The following is a 25,140-nucleotide window of genomic DNA, read 5'->3' as shown; positions in this document are numbered from 1 at the left end:
GGATTATCACTGGAGGCTTCGTGCCATGGATCATCACTACAGGCTCCGGGCCATGGATCATCACTGGAGGCTTCGTGCCATGGATCATCACTGGAGGCTTCGGACCATGGATCATCACTGGAGGCTTCTTACGTGGAGCCGGAACAGGTCTCACCGGACTGGGGAACGTCGCCGGAAGCTCTGGACTGGGAAGACGCACTGGAGGCCTGATGCGTGGGGCTGGCACAGGTGGCGCCAGACTGGTAACACGCACCTCAGGGCGAGTGCGAGGAGCAGGAACAGGACACACCGGACTGGGCAGGCGCACTAGAGACCTGATGCGTGGGGCTGGCACAGGTGGCGTCAGACTGGTGACACGCACCGCAGGGCAAGTGCGAGGAGCAGGCACAGGGCGTACCAGACTGGAGAGACTCACTGGAGGCGAACTGGAGACCAGGAGCGCTGAGCTGGCACCACCCTTCCTGGCTGAATGCTAACTCTAGCCCTGCAAATGCGGGGCGCTGACACAGAGTGCACCGGGCTGTGAATGCGCACTGGCGACACCGTGCGCATCACCGCATAACACGATGCTTGCTCAGTCACTTGCTCCCCACGGTAAGCATGGGGAGTTGGCTCAGGTCTCCACCCTGACTCTGCCAATCTCCCGTGTGCCCCCCCTCAAAAAACATTTGGGGGCTGCGTCTTGTGCTTCCGTCGTTGCCGTGCTAGTTCCTCGTCTCGTCGCTGCTCTGCTCTTGCTGCCTCCACCTGTTCCCATGGGAGGCGATGCCATCCAACCTGGATCTCCTTCCACGTCCAGGATCCCTTTCCGTCCAGGATGTCTTCCCAGGTCCATTGCTCCGGACCACGCTGCTTGGTCTTTTTGTGGTGGGATCTTCTGTGACGTCCGTTGTAAGGAGGAGACCAAGGTGCAGCGTGGTAAGTGCTCATGGTATTTCTTTATTTGCACAAATTTCAAAAAATATGTTTTCACTTTCTCTGTATTGTATGTAGATGGGTGAGAATTGATATTTATTTAATCCATTTTGAATTCAGGCTGTAACACAACAAAATGTGGATTAAGTCAAGGAGTATGAATACTTTCTGAAGGCCCAGCTCCTGAACTCAATCAGTATCAGATTTTAATTTAGAATGGAAAATGAATATGTTCCTGCAAAAAATGTTAGCACATCGAATCAAATCGAAACGTATTGAATCGTTCCACCAATCATACCAAATCGCACCGAATCATTTTAAACTAAAAGTATCATTCCTGTATCGTATGTATCCCTAACACATACAGACACACACAGGCGCACACACACAAAGGTGCGCACGCAGACACACACACAGAGCCAGACATGTCCTTATTTTTCCTATGGATGTCACACACCTCACACAGAGTCACACTGCTCTGTCTCCTCTCCCGCTTAGGCCTCCGCCCCGGGGCGGCTCGCTCCTCTTCTTCATCCTCCTCCTCTTCCTCGCCCTTCGGCGGGAGGACATTCTCCAGCAGCGCGGGGCTCCTGGGCCTCTTCATCCCTGGGAGAGTTCAACCAAAGGTAAATAAATTACGATCAGTTAAGGCTGAGACACAAGATCGATTTTAGCATCAACCAGATTAAGATTCCTTTATTGTAGCAATGGTCGTCAAAATTGTTAAAAGGTTCAAATACAATACTGATAAGTGTAACAGTTGGACAATGGATAAAGACACTTCAAACTTCTACATTTGTTCAAATCCATCAAATATTGACTGAATTATAGCACATAAAACATTGCCCTGGCATGGACAACATAATGGAGTTCAGGCATTTTGGAGAGGATTCAGGGATGATATTTATTTTCAAATCTCATTTTAATAATGCACAAATGTATACATTTTCTTACTATATCAGGTACTTGTTTAATATTTTGTTGATAAAATAAAGAAAAGTATATGTGCCTTATTTGCATATACACAAATTCTTCACATGTTCTTACAAAATGCTATACTGCCCCATGCAATGAATCATTTCTAAAAGGAGCAGTCTTGATAACGCATATGTGCAACAACTAAATGGCTCTTAAAATGTGTTTACATTCGATGGAGTTTTATATAGATTGAAGTGGTGGGGGAGAGTAGGGTGCACGATGGTAATAGACCTCAAACATGGGCCACATAATGCTTATGGAGCCTTAGTGTGAATATTTCCATAACAACCACAAGGGGGCAGAGGTGCACAGTTCATCTTTATGGCGGGAAGTTCAAGAGGAAATCTCACAACCTCTCCATTATTTCGATATCCATCTCCAGCCCTGGAGAGCATCTGGATGTGCAGTCTTTTGTTCCATCCCAGCACAATTTTAAAAACATTACAATTCATTTCACAACAGATTTCATAACACATTAAGTGTGTGCCCTCAGGCCACTACTATCCTACCACATATCTACAACACAAAATTAATGTGTACGTGTGTATAGTGCGTATGTTATCGTGTGTGTGCATGCATGTGTCTGTCCACGTGTGTGTGTCTCTTCAAAGTCCCCGCTGTCCATAAGGTGTATTTTTATCTGTTTTTTTAAATCAGATTTTACTGCTTGCGTGAGTTACTTGATGTGGAATAGAGTTTCTTGTAGTCATGGCTCTATGTAGTACTGTGCGCCTCTCATAATCTGTTCTGGATTTGGGGACTGTGAAGAGACCTCTGGTGGCATGTCTTGTGGGGTATGCATGGATGTCTGACCTGTGTGCTAGTAGTTTAAACAGACAGCTCGGTGCATTCAACCTGTCAATACCTCTCACAAATACAAGTAGTGATGAAGTCAATCTCTCCTCTACATTGAGCCAGGAGAAATTGACATGCATATTATGAATATTAGCTATCCTGTAGCTATCCAACTGTAATCCCTTTTTGTGGCACCTGACCACACGACTGGACAGTAGTCCTGGTGCGACAAATCTAGAGCCTGTAGGACCTGCCTTGATGATAGCGTTGTTAAGGCAGAGCAGCGCTTTATTATGGACAGACTCCCCATCTTAGCTACTGTTGCATCAATATGTTTTGACCATGACAGTTTACAATCCATGGTGCGATGTTGGTTTGAGATATGTTGATCAGCGTACACGCAGATGACTCGGCGACATTTGTACCAACCTTGATTTAATTTCATAACATAAACTCCACATCTTTGCTGTCTGTCAATCTTGTGTAATCAGGGAATCAATGTTACTTACGCGCTTTCAAAGGAAAGCTATTCCTGGTTTGTTCGTCTGAGGAATAAACTTTAGTATGCGATCTATTAGAAATAAGCCGAAAGATGATTCTTATCTTGCAGTGTCAAGACTCGGTAGTTGGTACTGTAATGCTGCAATGTTGGTGTAAGATAAATTGATCAGAGTTAATACATGTGCGATTAAAGAATTTGAAGGGGCTTGCAAACTAGTTTGAACATTTCATTTGGTCAAATAGAACTCCGTTAATTCACATGGCCTTAATTAATGTACTACAGCACTAATTATTGTGGAACTAAAAAGAGGTGGGATGGATGATATCCAACTTTTGTTTTAAAAATCCCAGGAAGAGTAGCTGATGCCTTGGCAGGAACTAATGGGGATCCATAATAAACACAAATACTAATATTTTGCTTTGTGCTTTCAAACGATAATAGCGTTATAATTAACATGATAATGATTTAGTTGTTGTCACGTATACTCCCTCTCCGGCCTCTAGGTCATCAGGCTGTTGATTATCCCGCACACCTGTCACCATCCTCTCGCGCACCTGCGCCTCATGACGCTCACCTGGACTCCATCACCTCCTTGATTATCTTCCCTATATCTGTCTCTCCCCTTGGCTCTTTCCTCAGGTGTTATTGACTCTGTTTCATGTCGGTGCGTTGTTTGTCTATCGTGTTCATTGTTTATTTTATTTATTAAAACACTCACTCCCTGAACTTGCTTCCCGACTCTCAGCGCAATCGTTACAGTGGTGGAGGTTATACTTGAAGCTCAGTTGAAATTCACTGTACACATGAAATGAGTGAAGGAATATTATGAAAGAAGCTAAGTCATGGAATGAAAATGAATGATAAAGAGAGAGGCTTTTCAAGGTTGTGTGATAATTAGGGTAGCCTGGATGTTTTTATAAGGTTGCCGTGCTGGCACTGAATGAACACTTACTGTATGAGTAAGCTGAATAGCCTTATGTAAGTGTTAGATCATTTTCCAGGACGGGGCACAAAGACCCCCAAATTAGCATCTAGGACCTTAACCAAAATGTTCAATTGAAACCAATTGAAGCAGAGGGAACAGAGCCCTATACAACGGCAGGGTAAACACTGCGATGGCGCTTGCAAGGGATGTGGGTTCAATTCCCACTCGGCCACCCATACATAATCATGTATGCACGCATGACTCTAAGTCGCTTTGGATAGAAGCGTCTGCTAAATACCATATATTATATTGTATTAAAAAGTGTCCCATTTAAAACCAGAAGGCATTACCTCTAGCGAACTCACAACTGGAAACCATTCATTTTCAATGGGGGGAGGAGACACAAGGATACATTAAGCGACGTAACAGTTGGAGAGTATGAGCTCGGCGACCAGAGATCAGAAAATCCCACGTTTACGCAAATCGGCGGAGGGAGGGTTTTGCTAGCTAGCTTTGACAACATGCTTAATAAAAGGCAACATGAGAACACCCAAAAAGAGAGAGCTCGACGATTCCTTACTACTTTGTAGCTTTCGGGGAAATAACTGGGCCGTTACATAGCCTTGAATATGTGGAAACAAATATGGCAGTCCCATCCACATAACCATTAACTCAGCAGCTCAGATAGTAAGTTATCATTATGGAATCAGTTCGAATGAAAACCTGCATATAATAATACACAGGAGGCTTTTAGAATGAGGACCAACGCATCTGGACACCACTAACCGCTTAACAAAGTGATTTTCGGCCAGTTCGGTTAAGGTTTGGCAGAGTTTCCCCTGGCAATGATTGTCCACTCTCTTTGCCTGGCACCTGTGTGGGTAGTTGGCTAGTGCCTGCCCTGTAGTGAGCGAACGTTGAGCAATGGGTGGCTCTAAAGTGGGATCAGTGATTGGCACAGGAGAGGGCCAGCTGTGCCACCCAGAGCATGTTCTATTGACTGCGGTGTCTACCAAAAACACACATGCAAGCAAGTGTACTCATACAATCACACACACTCATTCACAAGCAAGTACATGCACTCACAGAAGCGTACATAAGAGCCAGCTACCGCCTGTTTCTCCAGCACAATTAGGGTTGCAAAACTACCGCAAAGTTACCATAAGTTTCTGTTATTTTGGTAATTAACAGATTTTTGTAAATCTATGTAAATCTTGGTAATTTATTCTTAACTAATATATATATATATATATATATATATATCTAGTATATATTTTTTTATTTTACCTTTATTTAACCAGGTAGGCAAGTTGAGAACAAGTTCTCATTTACAATTGCGACCTGGCCAAGATAAAGCAAAGCAGTTCGACAACATACAAAAACACAGAGTTACACATGGAGTAAAACAACATACAATCAATGATGCAGTAGAAGAAAAAAAATAAGACTATATACAATGTGAGCAAATGATGTGAGATAAGGGAGGTAAAGGCAAAAAAATGCCATGGTGGCAAAGTAAATAAAGTATAGCAAGAAAAACACTGGAATGGTAGATTTGTAGTTTGAAGAAAGTTCAGAGATAAAATATAAATAATATGGTGCAAAGGAGCAAAATAAATAAATACAGTAGGGGAAGAAGAAGATGAGTCTAGTATATAGACAGACCTATTGTACTTACTGTAGGGTTCAAGAGAAAATAGCCTACCTTACAAAAAAAAACACATGTCAAGTTTGCAGTTTCACTTGAGGTCTGACGACCAAAAGCTCAGCCTAAATAAATTGAATTGTGCATTGATCCTGAGATTTATGAGATAATACTATTTTCCTCACATGTGAAAAGATGGTGTTAACATGTTGCAGTAGCAATGTTTCCACCGGTGGAATTAAGGTGACCACATCCAAAAAGCCAAAATGCGGGACAAGGAAAACATTTTGCGGGACATTTGCGGAACAGTGGACAGTGTAACGGCTGTCGTCGGGAATAGAGGACCAAAACGCAGCAGGAATGTGGATGCTCATCTTGTTATTTATTTTTAAAATAAAAAGAGAATAACAAAATGAAGAACGCACGAACAACAAAACAGTCTTGTCAGGCTCACACAGGCAAAACAAGAAACAATCTCCCACAACACCAAACCAAACAATTACCCATATACAAGATTCTCATTCAGAGGCAACGAGAAAGCACCTGCCTCCAATTGAGAGTCCAACCCCCCCATCAACCTAAACATAGAAATACAGCAAACCAGAAAGAACATAGAAATACAAAACATAGACCAAAACCCGGAACTAATAAATCAAACACCCTACTACATACACCACCACCCCGAAACACAAAATACCCTCTGCCACGTCCTGACCAAACTACAATAGCAAATAATCCCTAAACTGGTCAGGACGTGACAGACAGAATACATTTTCTGGAGCACGATAATGGATCACGTTCAAATAGCGACATCGTTTTGCTGTTTGATAGTCACTGCCTGTTAAAGGGGCTATCCTTAGTTGCTACATCCTTTTGAAATTCATGACATGTTGTCACGCCCTGGCCATAGAGAGGGTTTTATTCTCTATTTTGGTTAGGCCAGGGTGTGACTAGGGTGGGCATTCTATGTCCTTTTTCTATGTTTTGTTTTTCTTTGTTTTGGCCTGGTATGGCTCTCAATCAGGGACAGCTGTACATCGTTGTCGCTGATTGGGAGCCATACTTAGGTAGCCTGTTTTCCTTTGGGTTTTGTGGGTGGTTTAATTTCTGTTTTGTATTACTTACAGAACTGTTTGGCTGTCGTTATTGGTTTCTTTGTTTCAGTGTTCAGATCAAAATAAATCCATGATGAGCACTAACCACGCTGCGCCTTGGTCTACTCCTTCAGACGGCCGTTACACATGTGCCCATTGATTCTTGAAGAACATAATGTATAAATGCCTCGAGCTTAGTTCAACTGTTGTACCCCGTCAGAACTCATAATATAAGCTTTTTTAACTCCAATGTTTGTAAACAAAGTAAATAACCACTGTTAAAATATGGTTAAAACTATATTTGTTATATCATGGATGGTCAGTCTTTGCATCCATTGCATAGTCTATGGATTTGAGTGTGGTTATATTTCTCCAGCCCATTCATCAGGTTTTTACTGAAACTGTGGCGGGGAGTCCTCTTTATTAACGTTTCAATAAAAAATTGCCGCTTTAAACACCTTTAATGGAGTAATAGTGTTATTATATGGTGCAATCCTCTAGTGAGTGAGTTACTTTTGTGCCATTTATCAAGCAAAACTTCTGAAGTCGAGAACAAAATAATGATATTGAAAGCAAAACATTAACCCAACAGTATTGATAGCAAAACGAAATATTGCAAGGAAATCATTTTTAAATGCGAGAACAAATACATTTTAAATGGATGCAAAAAATAGTTCTGTGATTTCTTTTGGATGATACTTTATTAAACAAAATTCTTCCCTCTTTCCTGCCGGCACATTCAATCCAGCAAAATAGCACTCCGCATCCCACTGCTGGTTTGCCTCTGAAGCTAAGCAGGATAGGACCCTGGATTTCCAGATGTAGCTGGAAGTGGTGGAAAATAAACATGTGAGAAAAAATGTATAATAATTGACAAGGGAAAAATTTATGTCATTTGTTTTTGGACACGAGTGAAAAATTTCACATGAAGCTTATTATTTATTTGATTAGACGTTAATTTTTCCCGTTCCCATACATTACTTTTTTTTCTCACATGTTTATTTCTTACCACTTACAGCTACATCTGGGCTCCCATCCAGGGACCAACCAGGACCGACCCCACTTAGCTTCAGATGCAAATCAGCAGTTGGATGCAGGGTGCTATGTTGCTGGAATGTGATTTTTTTCGTGTGATATTTTGTAAGGGTAATTAAGAAAAACATTTTTTTATCAACAATGACAGAATTTGCAATTAACTCCAACGATTTCCTTTTTTCACAACTGCCACCAATTCGGCATCAAAAAACTTACAGACAGACATAGTAAAATAAATAAAAGCGTGTAAAAATATGAAGGATATTCCATGCTGAAACCCTCAAATGAAACACCAACGGTATTCACTAAGTTGATGGGTTAGGCAATATTTAGAATAATGTTTGGCTGCTTTCTCATTCTATTTTTCATAATATTTTTTTATTTTTATATATTATTTAATATTTTACATGTTATGAAAATGACCTAAAGTCCTTGAAAGTTTGATGATTTTGAAAGTTACCGGTAACATTTTTGGATTTCCCTTGAGGCAGCCCATTAGAGGTCGCCAATCATTGGCTGATCTCCTGGTGACAGAGTGTGACTCACCTGCCAACAGTGGCTGAGTAGAAACAAACTAACAGTTTAATGTCTTGTACAGCCAGTATGACACACACACACACAAGGCTATGTACCCAGCACCATACACATGAGGCTAGGTATCCAGCACCACACACATGCAGTGTTTCCCCATATATGCATTTAGCAGCGGCGCACCACCGCTGGCATGTCAGATCGCATAAGAACAAGGCCCAAGCCTTGGCAAAATGTGTTTAATTGCAGGAAATTAGTTTTAAAACTTCAAATTTTCTTTCAACCCCATTACAAAAAGTGTCAAATGTCTGTTTCAAAGCTATTTCGGGTAATTCTACACATTTTGCCCTGGGGCTGAGAGAAAATGTTGAAAACCTAATTTCCTGCAATTAGACAAACAAAATATACACATTTTTCTCTGCCACATGTTAAAATGGGAAATTAGCTTTAAAACAGGCTATGTACCCAGCACCACACATACTGTATGAGGCTATGTGCCCACCACCATATACAGTAGACGACCCCCATAGATGATGGCCCAGCAAATCTCTACCCCTGTAAATACTAGCACTCATCAGCCTGTCCCGAGTGGGGAAAGATAATAAAACCATGATGTGTCTCAGACAGGCACATAAAAGCAGGCTGTAAAGGATGGTTTATGCCCCACATGTTCTTTCTCTCTCTCTTTCCCTCTCCCTTCCTCCCCCTCTCCCTCCCTCCCTCCCTCTCTCTGCACCTCATAAAGATGGTGACAGAATGCTGTTCCCAGATCAGCTGGCAGCTGGGAAACTAGAGAAGGAGCAGGGTTGAGTGTGTGTGTGCGTATTGTGTGTGTCTAGTCTACTCTGAGCGCGTCTTCTGTGTGTGTACAGTTGAAGTCGGAAGTTTACATACACCTTAGCCAAATACATTTAAACTCAGTTTCACAATTCTTGACATTTAGTCCTAGTAAAACGTCTCTGTCTTAGGTCAGTTAGGATCACCACTTTGTTTAAAGAATGTAAAATGTCAGAATAATAGAGAGAGAATGACTTATTTCAGTTTTTATTTCTTTCATCACTTTCCCAGTGGGTCAGAAGTTTACATACACTCAATTAGTATTTGGTAGCATTACCTTTAAATTGTTTAACTTGGGTCAAACGTTTCAGGTAGCCTTCCACAAGCTTCCCACAATAAGTTGGGTGAATTTTGGCCAATTCCTCCTGACAGAGCTGGTTTTGTTTCATCAGACCAGAGGACATTTCTCCAAAAAGTACGATCTTTGTCCCCATGTGCAGTTGCAAACCGTAGTCTGGCTTTTTCATGGTGGTTTTGGAGTAGTGGCTTCTTCCTTGCTGAGCGGCCTTTCAGGTTATGTCGATATAGGACTTGTTTAACTGTGGATATAGATGATTTTGTACCCGTTTCCTCCAGCATCTTCACAAGGTCCTTTGCGGTTGTTCTGGGATTGATTTGCACTTTTCGCACCAAAGTACGTTCATCTCTAGGAGACAGAACGCGTCTCCTTCCTGAGCGGTGTAACGGCAGCGTGTTACCATGGTGTTTATACTTGCGTCCTATTGTTTGTACAGATGAACGTGGTACCTTCAGGCATTTGGAAATTGCTCCCAAGGATGAACCAGACTTGTGGAGGTCTACCATTTTGTTTCTGAGGTCTTGGCTGATTCTTTTGATTTTCCCAAAGAGGACCTGAGTTTGAAGGTCGGCCTTGAAATACATCCACAGGTACACCTCCAATTGACTCAAATTATGTCAATAAGCCTATCAGAAGCTTCTAAAGCCATGACATCATTTTCTGGAACTTTCCAAGCTGTTTAAAGGCACAGTGAACTTAGTGTATGTAAACTTCTGACCCACTGGAATTGTGATACAGTGAATTATAAGTGAAATAATCTATAGTTTGTTAACAAGAAATTTGTGGAGTGGTTGAAAAACAAGTTTGAAAAACGAGTTTGAAATAAACTATAGTTTGTTAACAAGAAATTTGTGGAGTGGTTGAAAAACTAGTTTTAATGACTCCAACCTCAGTGTATGTAAACTTCCGACCAACTGTATATCCAATGCAAAAAAACATTCACATTTAAATTGTATTAATATTAATTCCCATATATTCCCATTAATTCCCATATATTCCCGCTAATTCCCACGTAAAGTTTCCACCTCTGAATATTCCCCAAAATGTGCAACCCTACAGTAGCTATAATATAAAATAAGATAATTAGGTTGGTGCTTACATTTGTCCTATTTCACACATGTGCATGTGTGAATAGGAAATGTGTTTTTTGGTGCATGTGTAAATAGGAAATGTGTTTTTTGCATATCCCACTCCCCATGAGAAACCCTCAGAGAGTGGGGTCAGAGACAGGGATAACTACAGTGGGGAGAACAAGTATTTGATAAACTGCCGATTTTGCAGGTTTTCCTACTTACAAAGCATGTAGAGGTCTGTACTTTTTATCATAGGTACACTTCAACTGTGAGAGACGGAATCTAAAACAAAAATCCAGAAAATCACATTGTATGATTTTTAAGTAATTAATTTGCATTTTATTGCATGACATAAGTATTTGATCACCTACCAACCAGTAAGAATTCCGGCTCTCACAGACCTGTTAGTTTTTCTTTAAGAAGCCCTCCTGTTCTCCACTCATTACCTGTATTAACTGCACCTGTTTGAACTCGTTACCTGTATAAAAGACACCTGTCCACACACTCAATCAAACAGATGCCAACCTCTCCACAATGGCCAAGACCATAGAGCTGTGTAAGGACATTAGGGATAAAATTGTAGACCTGCACAAGGCTGGGATGGGCTACAGGACAATAGGCAAGCAGCTTGGTGAGAAGGCAACAACTGTTGGCGCAATTATTAGAAAATGGAAGAAGTTCAAGATGACGGTCAATCACCCTCGATTTGGGGCTCCATGCAAGATCTCACCTCGTGGGGCATCAATGATCATGAGGAAGGTGAGGGATCATCCCAGAACTACACGGCAGGACCTGGTCAATGACCTGAAGAGAGCTGGGACCACAGTCTCAAAGAAAACCATTAGTAAAACACTATGCCGTCATGGATTAAAATCCTGCAGCGCACGCAAGGTCCCCTTGCTCAAGCCAGCGCATGTCCAGGCCCGTCTGAAGTTTGCCAATGACCATCTGGATGATCCAGAGGAGGAATGGGAGAAGGTCATGTGGTCTGATGAGACAAAAATTGAGCTTTTTGGTCTAAACTCCACTTGCCGTGTTTGGAGGAAGAAGAAGGATGAGTACAACCCCAAGAACACCATCCCAACCGTGAAGCATGGAGGTGGAAACATCATTCTTTAGGGATGCTTTTCTGCAAAGGGGACAGGACGACTGCACCGTATTGAGGGGAGGATGGATGGGGCCATGTATCGCGAGATCTTGGCCAACAACCTCCTTCCCTCAGTAAGAGCATTGAAGATGGGTCGTGGCTGGGTCTTCCAGCATGACAACGACCCGAAACACACAGCCAGGGCAACTAAGGAGTGGCTCCGTAAGAAGCATCTCAAGGTCCTGGAGTGGCCTAGCCAGTCTCCAGACCTGAACCCAATAGAAAATCTTTGGAGGGAGCTGAAAGTCCGTATTGCCCAGCGACAGCCCCGAAACCTGAAGGATCTGGAGAAGGTCTGTATGGAGGAGTGGGCAAAAATCCCTGCTGCAGTGTGTGCAAACCTGGTCAAGAACTACAGGAAACGTATGATCTCTGTAATTGCAAACAAAGGTTTCTGTACCAAATATTAAGTTCTGCTTTTCTGATGTATCAAATACTTATGTCATGCAATAAAATGCAAATGAATTACTTAAATCACACACTGTGATTTTCTGGATTTTTGTTTTAGATTCCGTCTCTCACAGTTGAAGTGTACCTATGATTAAAAAGTACAGACCTCTACATGCTTTGTAAGTAGGAAAACCTGCAAAATCGGCAGTTTATCAAATACTTGTTCTCCCCACTGTAGTTATCCCTGTCTCTGATCCCACTCTCTGAGGGTTTCTCATGGGGAGTGGGATATGCAAAAAACACATTTCCTATTTACACATGCACCACAAAACACATTTCCTACATGCTTTGTAAGTAGGAAAACCTGCAAAATTGTCAGTGTATCAAATACTTGTTCTCCCCACTGTATATACTGTGGCATATGGATGGCTCTACGAAAGTGGATTTGTCTTATCAGATCACTACTTTTAAAGTATGAAAACATCTGACAAACTTTTATTTTAGATTGAAATGTCCTCCCTCTAACTTAGACATGTGCATAGACCACACATTGGTCAACGGAATAATGTTATTTCCCTAACCTAGCCCATATTCGTACCAGTATGAGCCAAACAATATCTGTCCCTAGATCAGCTGTTAACGGTCCAATGCAGCTGTTTTTATCTCAATATCAAATAATTTTCTTAAGCAAGAATTTTGCTAGGACTGTCTGGGAAGGGGAAAACTGAAAATTAGCTGTTATTGGCAGAGGTTTGGAACTCTATTTCTTTTTGGTCTAGTATCTAATTTAGAGCATGGTGATGTCACCATACATTTTTTTTTACTACACTGGGTCTATAAGGGCCTGTCTGTCAGGGGCTGATTCACAAGTCGCATTGGCTAGTTAGTAGGCTTTGCAATACATGAGCACATACATGTAGACAACTGAGGGCCTTAATAAATGATCTAGGATTACGATCAACACAACTGACCCTCCACCAGTTGTTGAGGGAACAATGTACCAAAACATTTAAAGGGCCTGTCTGTCAACTGCTAGTATAATCCATGATGAGACACACACATACACACACACACACTACCCATTTCCTCTGCCCTGACGACTATATCAGAATACAGTAATCTTTTACAGTCCACAACAGCTGCATGCAATGGAACAGTCAGCACCTCGTGCAGCCCCTCAGCCGTTCACACAGGCCTTCTGGGAAAGCGATTAGCACCGTGCGGTGGTGACCCGTGAATGAGCGACCCCGGCAGGGCCAAATTACAGGAGAGCAAGAGAGAGCTGATGGGAAGGTTTTAAACTGTCTCCTTGTTCTACAGAGTGCCAGGGGAAATTTACAGACCCTCACTCTTTCTTTCTCTCTCCCTATTTGCTCTTTCTCTCTCTTGCAGTGTCTCTCTCTGTCTGTCTCTCTCTCTCTTACTCCCTCCCTCTCGTTCTCTCCCTGCCTCCCTCCCTCTCCTTCTCTCTCTCTCCCCTTCTCTTTCTCTCTCCACCTGCTATCTCCATCTGTTTGATGGGCTGACTGTATCCTTTCCACATCAGGCAGGGTGCCTCGTTTATCAATGGGATTTGATAAATGAGGGCTGTGCATCATATAATTGGTAATTGGAACAACCCACTGACAGAACAAGGGACTGACAGCAGTTCCATAAAGGGTTGAAACTTGCACTATGTAACCCTTTTCCCATGTTTGTGTATTTTGTAACCTACCAGTCATTTAAGCATAACTTAAAACGACAGCACCGCCCCTTGAGGGTCTCGAAGGCCCTACAAAGGCATTGTTATTATTTATTACTCTCAAGGGACTCGTACAGTCCAGGGGAACATTCTATGAATAGAGCAGCCAGAACACCTGAGAGCCTCACGCACATACATGAGGCTCTTTTTAGGCCACCCTTGCGAGTAAATGTAATCCCTGTTCATCTGTTCTGTTGTACTGTAATTTCAATCGAGTACAGGCTTAACTGAATGAACAACTGAGACGGAATGCAATATAGTATTTTATTATATAGTTTGGGGTATGGCCTCTTCTCTGAGGAGCCAGATGCTGATGACAGGTAGCCCTTTGCTGGGTAGCTGGCATCGATAGTTTAGAAAGTTACAGATGCACAAATATCATACCCCCCTGCAAAAATGCTATCCTCCCCTGTTATTGTAATGGTGGGAGGTTAGTAAGTCTTAGGTATGATACAGTATTTGTGCGTCTATAACTTACTCATCATTATTCACGATTCATTCAGTAATCATGGTAGCATCCACATTAATGTAGAAGTGTTTAGGAAAATATAATTTTCTTACTTACAATAAAAGTGACTTCAAAATTACACAATACATTATTTACTATTCATTTCAATTGGGCACAAAATAATCAGAAACACAACCAAAACAAACTGCAAATGTATCCAACAAGTGTGTAGAGTCACAAGCTTAATGTAATCATTGCTTGCTAGGAATATGGGACAATATACTAAACTGTTGACTACTTTAACCTCTATGGGCTAGGTGGGACGCTTGCGTCCCACCTACTCAACAGCCAGTGTAATCCCGTGGCGCGTTATTCAAATACCTCAAAAATGCAAAAACTTAAATTTTTCAAACATATGACTATTTTACACCATTTTAAAGACAAGACTCTCGTTAATCTAACCACACTGTCCGATTTCAAAAAGGCTTTACAACGAAAGCAAAACATTAGATTATGTCAGCAGAGTACCCAGCCAGAAATAATCAGACACCCATTTTTCAAGCTAGCATATAATGTCACATAAACCCAAACCACAGCTAAATGCAGCACTAACCTTTGATGATCTTCATCAGATGACAACCCTAGGACATTATGTTATACAATACATGCATGTTTTGTTCAATCAAGTTCATATTTATATCAAAAACCAGCTTTTTTTACATTAGCATGTGACTAGCATGTGACTAGCATTCCCACCGAACACTGCCGGTGAATTTACTAAATTACTCACGATAAACGTTCACAAAAAGCATAACACTTATTTTTTTATTTTATTTTATTTTATTTTATTTCACCTTTATTTAACCAGGTAGGCAAGTTGAGAACAAGTTCTCATTTACAATTGCGACCTGGCCAAGATAAAGCAAAGCAGTTCGACAACATACAAAAACACAGAGTTACACATGGAGTAAAACAACATACAATCAATGATGCAGTAGAAAAAAAATAAGAAAAAAAAATAAGATTATATACAATGTGAGCAAATGATGTGAGATAAGGGAGGTAAAGGCAAAAAAAATGCCATGGTGGCAAAGTAAATAAAGTATAGCAAGAAAAACACTGGAATGGTAGATTTGTAGTTTGAAGAAAGTTCAGAGATAAAATATAAATAATATGGTGCAAAGGAGCAAAATAAATAAAATAAATAAATACAGTAGGGGAAGAGGTAGTAGTTTGGGCTAAATTATAGATGGGCTATGTACAGGTGCAGTGATCTGTGAGCTGCTCTGACAGCTGGTGCTTAAAGCTAGTGAGGGAGATAAGTGTTTCAAGTTTCAGAGATTTTTGTAGTTCGTTCCAGTCATTGGCAGCAGAGAACTGGAAGGAGAGACGACCAAAGGAGGAGTTGGCTTTAGGGGTGACCAGAGAGATATACCTGCTGGAGCGCGTGCTACAGGTGGGTGCTGCTATGGTGACCAGTGAGCGGAGATAAGGGGGGACTTTACCTAGCAGGGTCTTGTAGATGACCTGGAGCCAATGTGTTTGGCGACGATTATGAAGCGAAGGCCAGCCAACGAGAGCGTACAGGTCGCAGTGGTGGGTAGTATATGGGGCTTTGGTGACAAAACGGATGGCACTGTGATAGACTGCATCCAGCTTGTTGAGTAGGGTATTGGAAGCTATTTTGTAAATGACATCGCCGAAGTCGAGGATTGGTAGGATAGTCAGTTTTACGAGGGTATGTTTGGCAGCATGAGTGAAGGATGCTTTGTTGCGAAATAGGAAGCCAATTCGAGATTTCACTTTGGATTGGAGATGATTGATGTGAGTCTGGAAGGAGAGTTTACAGTCTAACCAGACACCTAGGTATTTGTAGTTGTCCACAAATTCTAAGTTAGAACCGTCCAGAGAAGTGATGCTGGACAGGCGGGCAGGTGCAGGCAGCGATCGGTTGAAGAGCATGCATTTAGTTTTACTTGTGTTTAGGAGCAGTTGGAGAGTTGAATGGCATTGAAGCTCGTCTGGAGGGTTGTTAACACAGTGTCCAAAGAAGGGACAGAAGTGTACAGAATGGTGTACAGAATTTTAAGAATTATAGATACAGAACTCCTCTATGCACTCGATATGTCCGATTTTAAAATAGCTTTTCGGTGAAAGCACATTTTGCAATATTCTCAGTAGATAGCCCGGCATCACAGGGCTAGCTATTTAGACACCCAGCAAGTTTAGCACTCACCAAAGTCAGATTTACTATAAGAAAAATGTTATTACCTTTGCTGTCTTTGTCAGAATGCACTCCCAGGACTTCTACTTCAATAACAAATGTTGGTTTGGTCCCAAATAATCCATTGTTATATCCAAATAGTGGCGTTTTGTTCGTGCGTTCAAGACACTATCCGAAATGGTAAATAAGGGTGACGAGCATGGCGCAATTCGTGACAAAAAAATTCTAAATATTCCATTACCGTACTTCGAAGCATGTCAACCGCTGTTTAAAATCAATTTTTATGCCATTTTTCTCATAAAAAAGCGATAATATTCCGACCGGGAATCTGCGTTTAGGTAAACAGACGAAAGAAAATAAAGCATGGGGTCGACTCGGGCACGCGCCTAAGCCCATAGTACTCTGATCGGCCACTTGCCAAAAGCGATAATGTGTTTCAGCCAGAGGCTGCCTCGATATCGTTCAGCTTTTTCCCGGGCTCTGAGAGCCTGTGGGAGCCGTAGGAAGTGTCACGTTAGAGCAAAGATCCTCAGTCTTCAATAAAAAGTGCCAAGATGAACAACAACTTGTCAGACAGGCCTCTTCCCATATAGAATCCTCTCAGGTTTTTGCCTGCCATATGAGTTCTGTTATACTCACAGACACCATTCAAACAGTTTTAGAAACTTTAGGGTGTTTTCTATCCAAAGCCAATACTTATATGCATATTCTAGTTACTGGGCAGGAGTAGTAACCAGATTAAATCGGGTACGTTTTTTATCCGGCCGTGTCAATACTGCCCCCTAGCCCTAACAGGTTTTAATACACATAACACTAACCAACAATTTGGATCCTACCTGGTCACAAAAACTACCACAGAGTTTATAAACCCAGAAACGCAACATCGCGATACTTCTGGGAATGCTCCTGAAACAGACCAAACAGACCAGGCCGGGGGGTTTGAGAAGTCAATGAGAAGTGAAAAATTCTTCCTTAGTTGTTAATTCTCTCAAAATTTAAAAGCACAATCTAGTTTCGAGCCAAGGTTTTAAGTAGTTGAACATGTTATTATTCTAACATTGTGAAAGTGACAAACTGACACGTTTTCATTTGTGTCAAAAACAACTTTATATCGAAGGAGTGCCTTTGATGGCCTGCACATGCGCTGTTTGGCGTGAAGCGACCGTTAAACCCGATGACGTGTTTCTATGCGTGAGCTTAACTAGCCAACATCACCATGACATCGCCTGCCAGTGTGATTGGGGATTTCTATTGGAGAAGCAGTTTTAGCCTATCTTCATACAGCACTGTCTTTTCTCCTACAGTACCTGGCTTATACAGTGGAGGAAAAATGTATTTGATCCCCTGCTGATTTTGTACGTTTGCCCACTTACAAAGAAATGATCAGTCTATCATTTTAATAGTAGGTTTATTTGAACAGTGAGAGACAGAATAACAACAAAAAAATCCAGAAAAACGCATGTCAAAAATGTTATAAAATGATTTGCATTTTAATGAGGGAAATAAGTAAATACTTTTTTCCCCCACTGTACATTTGTTTTCGTGCTAAACAACACCAACCATAGAATTTGAATAATCATTCTGTTTCTATGATTCTAACAGTTCACCCAAGTATTGTTTTAAATAAATCGCAACTGCAATATTTGTACAAAAAAAAAATATTGAAAAAAATTAAAAGTTGATTGCAATTTTTTGGGGCCCATATCGTGTAGCCCTAGTGGGACTTTGAGGGAAAGCAGTAGATTAGTAATCTAGTCAGAAAACGAGTCTAGTCTAGTTTTTCTATTTAATTTATTGTGGCAAAAACAAAATCTAGTCTATTCTTTCAATAGACTAGTTTATTCTGTCACGTAAACATGAATTCCCTATTGAGAAACAATACAGAATTGCATTAAAATGGTTTTAGAAATGCACCCCCACTTTTATACAAAGTCAAGCGCCCAAGAATAGACCTACAGGTATGATTGAAGCAGGAAGCAGGTGTTAAACATGGGCTTTGCAGCAACTGCAGTAACTGACTACTCCATTGTCAACACTGTAGGCCTTTCCTGCAGTCAAATTACCTAGTGGCCTCATAGATGGAATGTTCTTAATATTATTCATAATTTCATAATTAATAAAAATTGAAAATCTGGTGTTTCAAACGGTTCTGATATATTTCAGTCTTCAGTGATGTATATAACGTCTAATATTGAGATGCAAACTCTATATCTGACATGGTACAGGTGTATTCTTTTTTTTAAGCCCATAACCATGTGTGTGAGGTGTATACTTTTGTTTCAAAGTAGATTTGTTTAAGACTACCAAGAAACACTATGTGTGACCCTGATTTAGCTCACTGCAGTGAAAGGTTAACCCATAGTACTACAAGGACGGATAGGGAGGCCATGTGTTAGCAGCATGTTAGCAGCAGCCCCAACTTAGATACAGACAAGACAGGACAAGACAGTACAGGACAGGACACTGATGAACCACGCGAAGGCACCATCCAATGTGCTTCCTGTAATTACGAATATAAATATTGTGTTGCCGCTGGGGCTGCCCTCTCTGATCACAGAACTTTGATATGGGTTGAAAAGAGAGAGAGAGAGATTGGGAGAGAAATTGGGAGAAAAGGGAGACCTAGAGAAAGAACAAGAGAGAGAGACAAAATAATAAGAGAGGCAAAATGAGAACAAGAGAGAGAGAAAAGAACAAGGGAGATGTGAAGAGGGGACAAGAGATAGAGAAAAGCACGAAAGAGAGAGACAAAATGAAAATGGGCGAAAGACAGCCAGAGGTGAATGATCTGTGATCTGTAAATAGGGAGACACATCCGGGTAATTAAAACATCAAATCCTCCTTGGGTGTGGAGGGGCTCAGACTTCCCACATGTCCTCCGAAATATTTTGGAACATGGCTGTGAACACGAAGCTGACACAAGGTCTTAAACGGTGTGAAGTTGTTTTTATCCAGGACAGGTTTTTAATTATTAATCATTTTATTGAACTAGGCAAGTCAGTTAAGAACAAATTCTGATTTACAATGACGGCCTAAACCGACTAAACCCAGATGACGCCGGGCCAATTGTGCACCACCCTACAGTGAGGGAAAAAAGTATTTGAACCCCTGCTGATTTTGTATGTTTGCCCACTGACAAAGAAATGATCAGTCTATAATTTTAATGGTAGGTTTATTTGAACAGTGAGAGACATAATAACAACAAAAAAATCCAGAAAAACGCATGTCAAAAATGTTATACACTGGCAATACTAAAGTGCCTATAAGAACATCCAATAGTCAAAGGTATATGAAATACAAATCGTATAGAGAGAAATAGTCCTATAATTCCTATAATAACTACAACCTAAAACTTCTTACCTGGGAATATTGAAGACTCATGATAAAAGAAACCACCAGCTTTCATATGTTCTCATGTTCTGAGCAAGGAACTTAAACGTAAGCTTTTTTACATGGCACACATTGCACTTTTACTTTCTTCTCCAACACTTTGTTTTTGCATTATTTAAACCAAATTGAACATGTTTCATTATTTATTTGAGGCTAAATTGATAGTATTTATGTATTATATTAAGTTAAAATAAGTGTTCATTCAGTATTGTTGTAATTGTCATTATTACAAAGAAATAAAAAAATCGGCCGATTAATCGGCATCGGCGTTTTTGGTCCTCCAATAATCGGTATCGGCGTTGAAAAATCATAATCGGTCGACCTCTAATTTCTACTGTATGCCAGTGTGGGTGCTGTATGAAGTGTGCCTTGGCAGAGGTAAACAGAGAGACAGACAGACTGCTTTTCTCTGATATTTTTGACTAACACTAACAGCAACAGTGAAAGAGAAGTCTGATTTTCAGCCAAGACAGAACTGATTCTGATACCAAAAGGTTTTCTGGTGAGTGTTTTGCATTGATCTGTTTCAGGTCTTCAAATAAAATAAAATACATTTACATTTGACATTTAAGTCATTTAGCAGACGCTCTTATCCAGAGTGACTTAGATAAAATGTTTTTGGTCACATACACATGTTAAGCAGATGTTATTGCGGGTGTAGCAAAATGCTTGTGTTTCGAGCTCAGTGCAGTAATATCTAACAAGTAATATCTAAGAATTCCACAACAATTCACACAAATCTAAAGTAAAGGAATGGAATTAAGAATATATAAATATTTGGGCGAGCAATGTCAGAGCGGCATATATTAAAATACAGTAGAATAGAATAGAGTATATACATTAATAATGTTAGTAATGAGATTAGTAATGAGATTAGTAATGCTAAATATATAAACATTATTAAAGTGACTAGTGTTCCATTATTAAAGTGGCCAGTGATTTCAAGTCTATGTATATAGGGCAGCAGCATAAGGTGGTAGTGTACGCCGAGGAACTTGAAGCTTTCCACCTTTTCCACTGCGGTCCCAACTATGTGGATAGGGGGGGCGCTCCCTCTGCTGTTTCCTGAAGTCCACGATCAGCTCCTTTGTTTTGTTGAAATTGAGTGAGAGGTTATTTTCCTGGCACCACACTCCCAGGGCCCTCACCTCCTCCCTGTAGGCTGTCTCGTCATTGTTAATCAGGCCCACTACTGTTGTGTCGTCTGCAAACCTGATGATTGAGTTGGAGGCGTGCGAGCCATGGGTGAACAGGGAGTACAGGAGGGGGCTGAGAACGCACCCTTGTGGGGCCCCTGTGTTGAGGATCAGCGAAGTGGAGGTGTTGTTTCCTACCTTCAACACCTGGGGGCGGACCGTCAGGAAGTCCAGGACCCCGCCCTTCAGACCCAGGGCCCCAAGCTTAATGATGAGCTTGGATGGTACTATGGTGTTGAATGCTGAGCTATAGTCAATGAATAGCATTCTTACATAGTCATTCCTCTTGTCCAGCTGGGATAGGACAGTGTGCAGTGCGATTGCATCGACTGTGGATCTATTGGGGCGGAAAGCAAATTTAAGTGGGTCTAGGGTGTCAGGTAAGGTAGAGGTGATATGATCCTTGACTGGGTACAGGAACAATGGTGGCCATCTTGAAGCATGTGGGGACAGCAGACTGGGATAGGGAGAGATTGAATATGTTCGTAAACACTCCAGCCAGCTGGTCTGTGCATGCTCTGAGGACGCGTCTAGGGATGCCGTCTAGGCCGGCAGCCCTGCAAGGGTTAACACGCTTAAATGTCTTACTCATGTCGGCCACAGAGAATGAGAGCCCACAGTTCTTGGTAGCTGGCTGGGTCGGTGTCACTTTTTCAACCCAAGATGGTGTAGCAGCCGAACGCCTGTTATTTCTTGTCCTGTCCTGTCCTGTGTAAATATCGTTTTCCTCCTTTAATCTCACTTCCATCTAGGGGCTGAATGTACTCTCCTGCAACCTGCCTCACCCAATGTGGTACGGATCTGCTATTTTTATACTTTTGAACCGGAACCCCCATCAGAAGCTAGCCAGCTAACTAGCTACTAGCTAGTAGTCAGTTAGCCACTGCTAGCGGTCTTCACCGTTAACTCGGACACCAGCCAGCCTCAGCTCGGTCAATACCTGCCAGTCTGCACAGCGCAATATCAATCCAGAGCATATCAGACTGCTTTTTCTCTACCACATCTCCAGATTCCTATCGCAAGCTCTGAACCTTTACACCGGATCATCGCAGCTAGCTAGCTGCAATCCGAGTGTCAACTCTTGGCTATCGTCTCTGTCCTGAAGCAACCACCAGTTAGCCTTGAGCTAGCCTCAAGCTAGGCCCAGCTCCCGGCTAGCTGAAGAGGTCCATCAGCTAATTCTTGGGCTATAATACCTCTTTTGCCAATTGGCCTGGACCCTTTACTTCCGACACGGAGCCCCGCCGATCCATCACGACTGGCCTGCTGACGTAATCGTCCGAGGTTGTTTCAACAGGCTCTTCCGTTGCGATATCGCCGAAGGCCCATCTGCTAGCCCTGGCCCGCTAGCTGTCTGAATCGCCGTGTCTCCAGCTCGCCTAGCGTAGTAGCGACTACTGAACAGCTCCCTGACTCACCTATCGCTACTCATTGGACCCTATGATCACTCGGCTACACACGCCTCTCCCAAATGTCAATATGCCTTGTCTATTGCTGTTTTGGTTAGTTATTATTGTCTTACTTCACTGTAGAGCCCCCAGCCCTGCCCAATATGCTTTAGAAAGCCCTTTTGTCCCACCCCCCACACATGCGCTGACCTCACCTGGCTTAACTGGTGCCTCTAGAGACAAAACCTCTCTCATCGTCACTCCACTGTACTCACATCCTACCATACCCTTGTCTGTACATTATGCCTTGAATCTATTCTTCCACGCCCAGAAATCTGCTCATTTTACTCTCTGTTCCGAACGCAGTAGACGACCAGTTCTTATAGCCTTTAGCTGTACCCTTATCCTACACCTCCTCTGTTCCTCTGGTGATGTAGAGGTTAACCCAGGCCCTGCATCCCCCAGAACCACTCCTATTCCCCAGGCGCTCTCATTTGTTGACTTCTGTAACCGTAAAAAAACGGTTCCGGAACTCCAATTTGAGCAGCAGCAGCTGAAAAATGAGCTCCTACAAATATTGAAATTTACATGGTTTTTAGAGTGAAGTACATCGGAAAAAAGCAAAAGAAAACTGCAAGACTGAATAGGAGAAAAAACAAGCAACAAACAAAGAAGATAGGCTTTTGAAAAATAACTATTTTTCATAAAATTGTAGTTATCTTAGCTAGCTGAATTGTTTACCAATTGCTAAGCAGTTGCTAGGGACTCTTTTGGAAGAAGCTAGCTAGCTAACGAAGAACAACAAAGAATATCTAGTTAACAGAAGAAAAGAAAGAGAAAATCAGGACAGAAGAAAAAGGATATCAAAGTGAAACAGTTCTCTAAAGACACAGGAGACAATAATACAAGAAACAACACTTCTGTAGCTTGTCAACTATGTGTCTGTCTATCCCTGTTCTCTCCTCTCTGCACAGGCCATACAAACGCTTCACACCGCGTGGCCACTGCCACTCCAACCTGGTGGTCCCAGCGCGCACGACCCACGTGGAGTTCCAGGTCTCCGGCAGCCTCTGGAACTGCCGGTCTGCAGCCAACAAGGCTGAGTTCATCTCAGCCTATGCTACCCTCCAGTCCCTAGACTTCCTGGCGCTGACGGAAACATGGATTACCACAGATAACACTGCTACTCCTACTGCTCTCTCTTCGTCTGCCCACGTGTTCTCGCATACCCCTAGAGCATCGAGCCAGCGGGGTGGTGGCACTGGAATCCTCATCTCTCCCAAGTGGACATTCTCTCTTTCTCCCCTGACCCATCTGTCTATCTCCTCATTTGAATTCCATGCTGTCACAGTTACCAGCCCTTTCAAGCTTAACATCCTTATCATTTATCGCCCTCCAGGTTCCCTTGGAGAGTTCATCAATGAGCTTGACGCCTTGATAAGTTCCTTTCCTGAGGATGGCTCACCTCTCACAGTTCTGGGTGACTTTAACCTCCCCACGTCTACCTTTGACTCATTCCTCTCTGCCTCCTTCTTTCCACTCCTCTCCTCTTTTGACCTCACCCTCTCACCTTCCCCCCCTACTCACAAGGCAGGCAATACGCTTGACCTCATCTTTACTAGATGCTGTTCTTCCACTAATCTCATTGCAACTCCCCTCCAAATCTCCGACCACTACCTTGTATCCTTTTCCCTCTTGCTCTCATCCAACACTTCTCACTCTGCCCCTACTCGGATGGTATTGCGCCGTCCCAACCTTCGCTCTCTCTCTCCCGCTACTCTCTCCTCTTCCATCCTATCATCTCTTCCCTCTGCTCAAACCTTCTCCAACCTATCTCCTGATTCTGCCTCCTCAACCCTCCTCTCATCCCTTACTGCATCCTTTGATTTTCTCTGTCCCCTATCCTCCAGGTCGGCTCGGTCCTCCCCTCCTGCTCCGTGGCTCGACGACTCACTACGAGCTCACAGAACAGGGCTCCGGGCAGCCGAGCGGAAATGGAGGAAAACTCGCCTCCCTGCGGACCTGGCATCCTTTCACTCACTCCTCTCTACATTCTCCTCTTCTGTCTCTGCTGCTAAAGCCACTTTCTACCACTCTAAATTCCAAGCATCTGCCTCTAACCCTAGGAAGCTCTTTGCTACCTTCTCCTCCCTCCTGAATCCTCCTCCCCCTCCCCCCCCCTCCTCCCTCTCTGCGGATGACTTCGTCAACCATTTTGAAAAGAAGGTTGACGATATCCGATCCTCGTTTGCTAAGTCAAACGACACCGCTGGTCCTGCTCACACTGCCCTACCCTGTGCTTTGACCTCTTTCTCCCCTCTCTCTCCAGATGAAATCTCGCGTCTTGTGACGGCCGGCCGCCCAACAACCTGCCCACTTGACCCTATCCCCTCCTCTCTTCTCCAGACCATTTCCGGAGACCTTCTCCCCTTCCTCACCTCGCTCATCAACTCATCCTTGACCGCTGGCTACGTCCCTTCCGTCTTCAAGAGAGCGAGAGTTGCACCCCTTCTGAAAAAACCTACACTTGATCCCTCCGATGTCAACAACTACAGACCAGTATCCCTTCTTTCTTTTCTCTCCAAAAC

At 42.5% G+C, this 25,140-nt stretch overlaps 1 protein-coding gene across 1 annotated transcript in view; it reads right to left on the bottom strand.

The window, feature by feature from the left end:
* LOC106579138 (zinc finger protein 385C) overlaps positions 1-25,140 on the bottom strand; it is a 153,190-nt gene that overhangs the window by 79,686 nt on the left and 48,364 nt on the right. Inside the window, exon 2 of the mRNA XM_045702571.2 lies at positions 1,373-1,521. Coding sequence (XP_045558527.2) covers positions 1,373-1,521 — 149 coding nt within the window. The remainder of the gene's footprint in view (positions 1-1,372; positions 1,522-25,140) is intronic.

Source organism: Salmo salar, chromosome 19 (genome assembly GCF_965601325.2).
Source record: "Salmo salar chromosome 19, fSalSal1, whole genome shotgun sequence".
NCBI classification, from domain to species: domain Eukaryota; kingdom Metazoa; phylum Chordata; class Actinopteri; order Salmoniformes; family Salmonidae; genus Salmo; species Salmo salar.
This window is presented reverse-complemented; position numbering and strand designations above follow the sequence as displayed.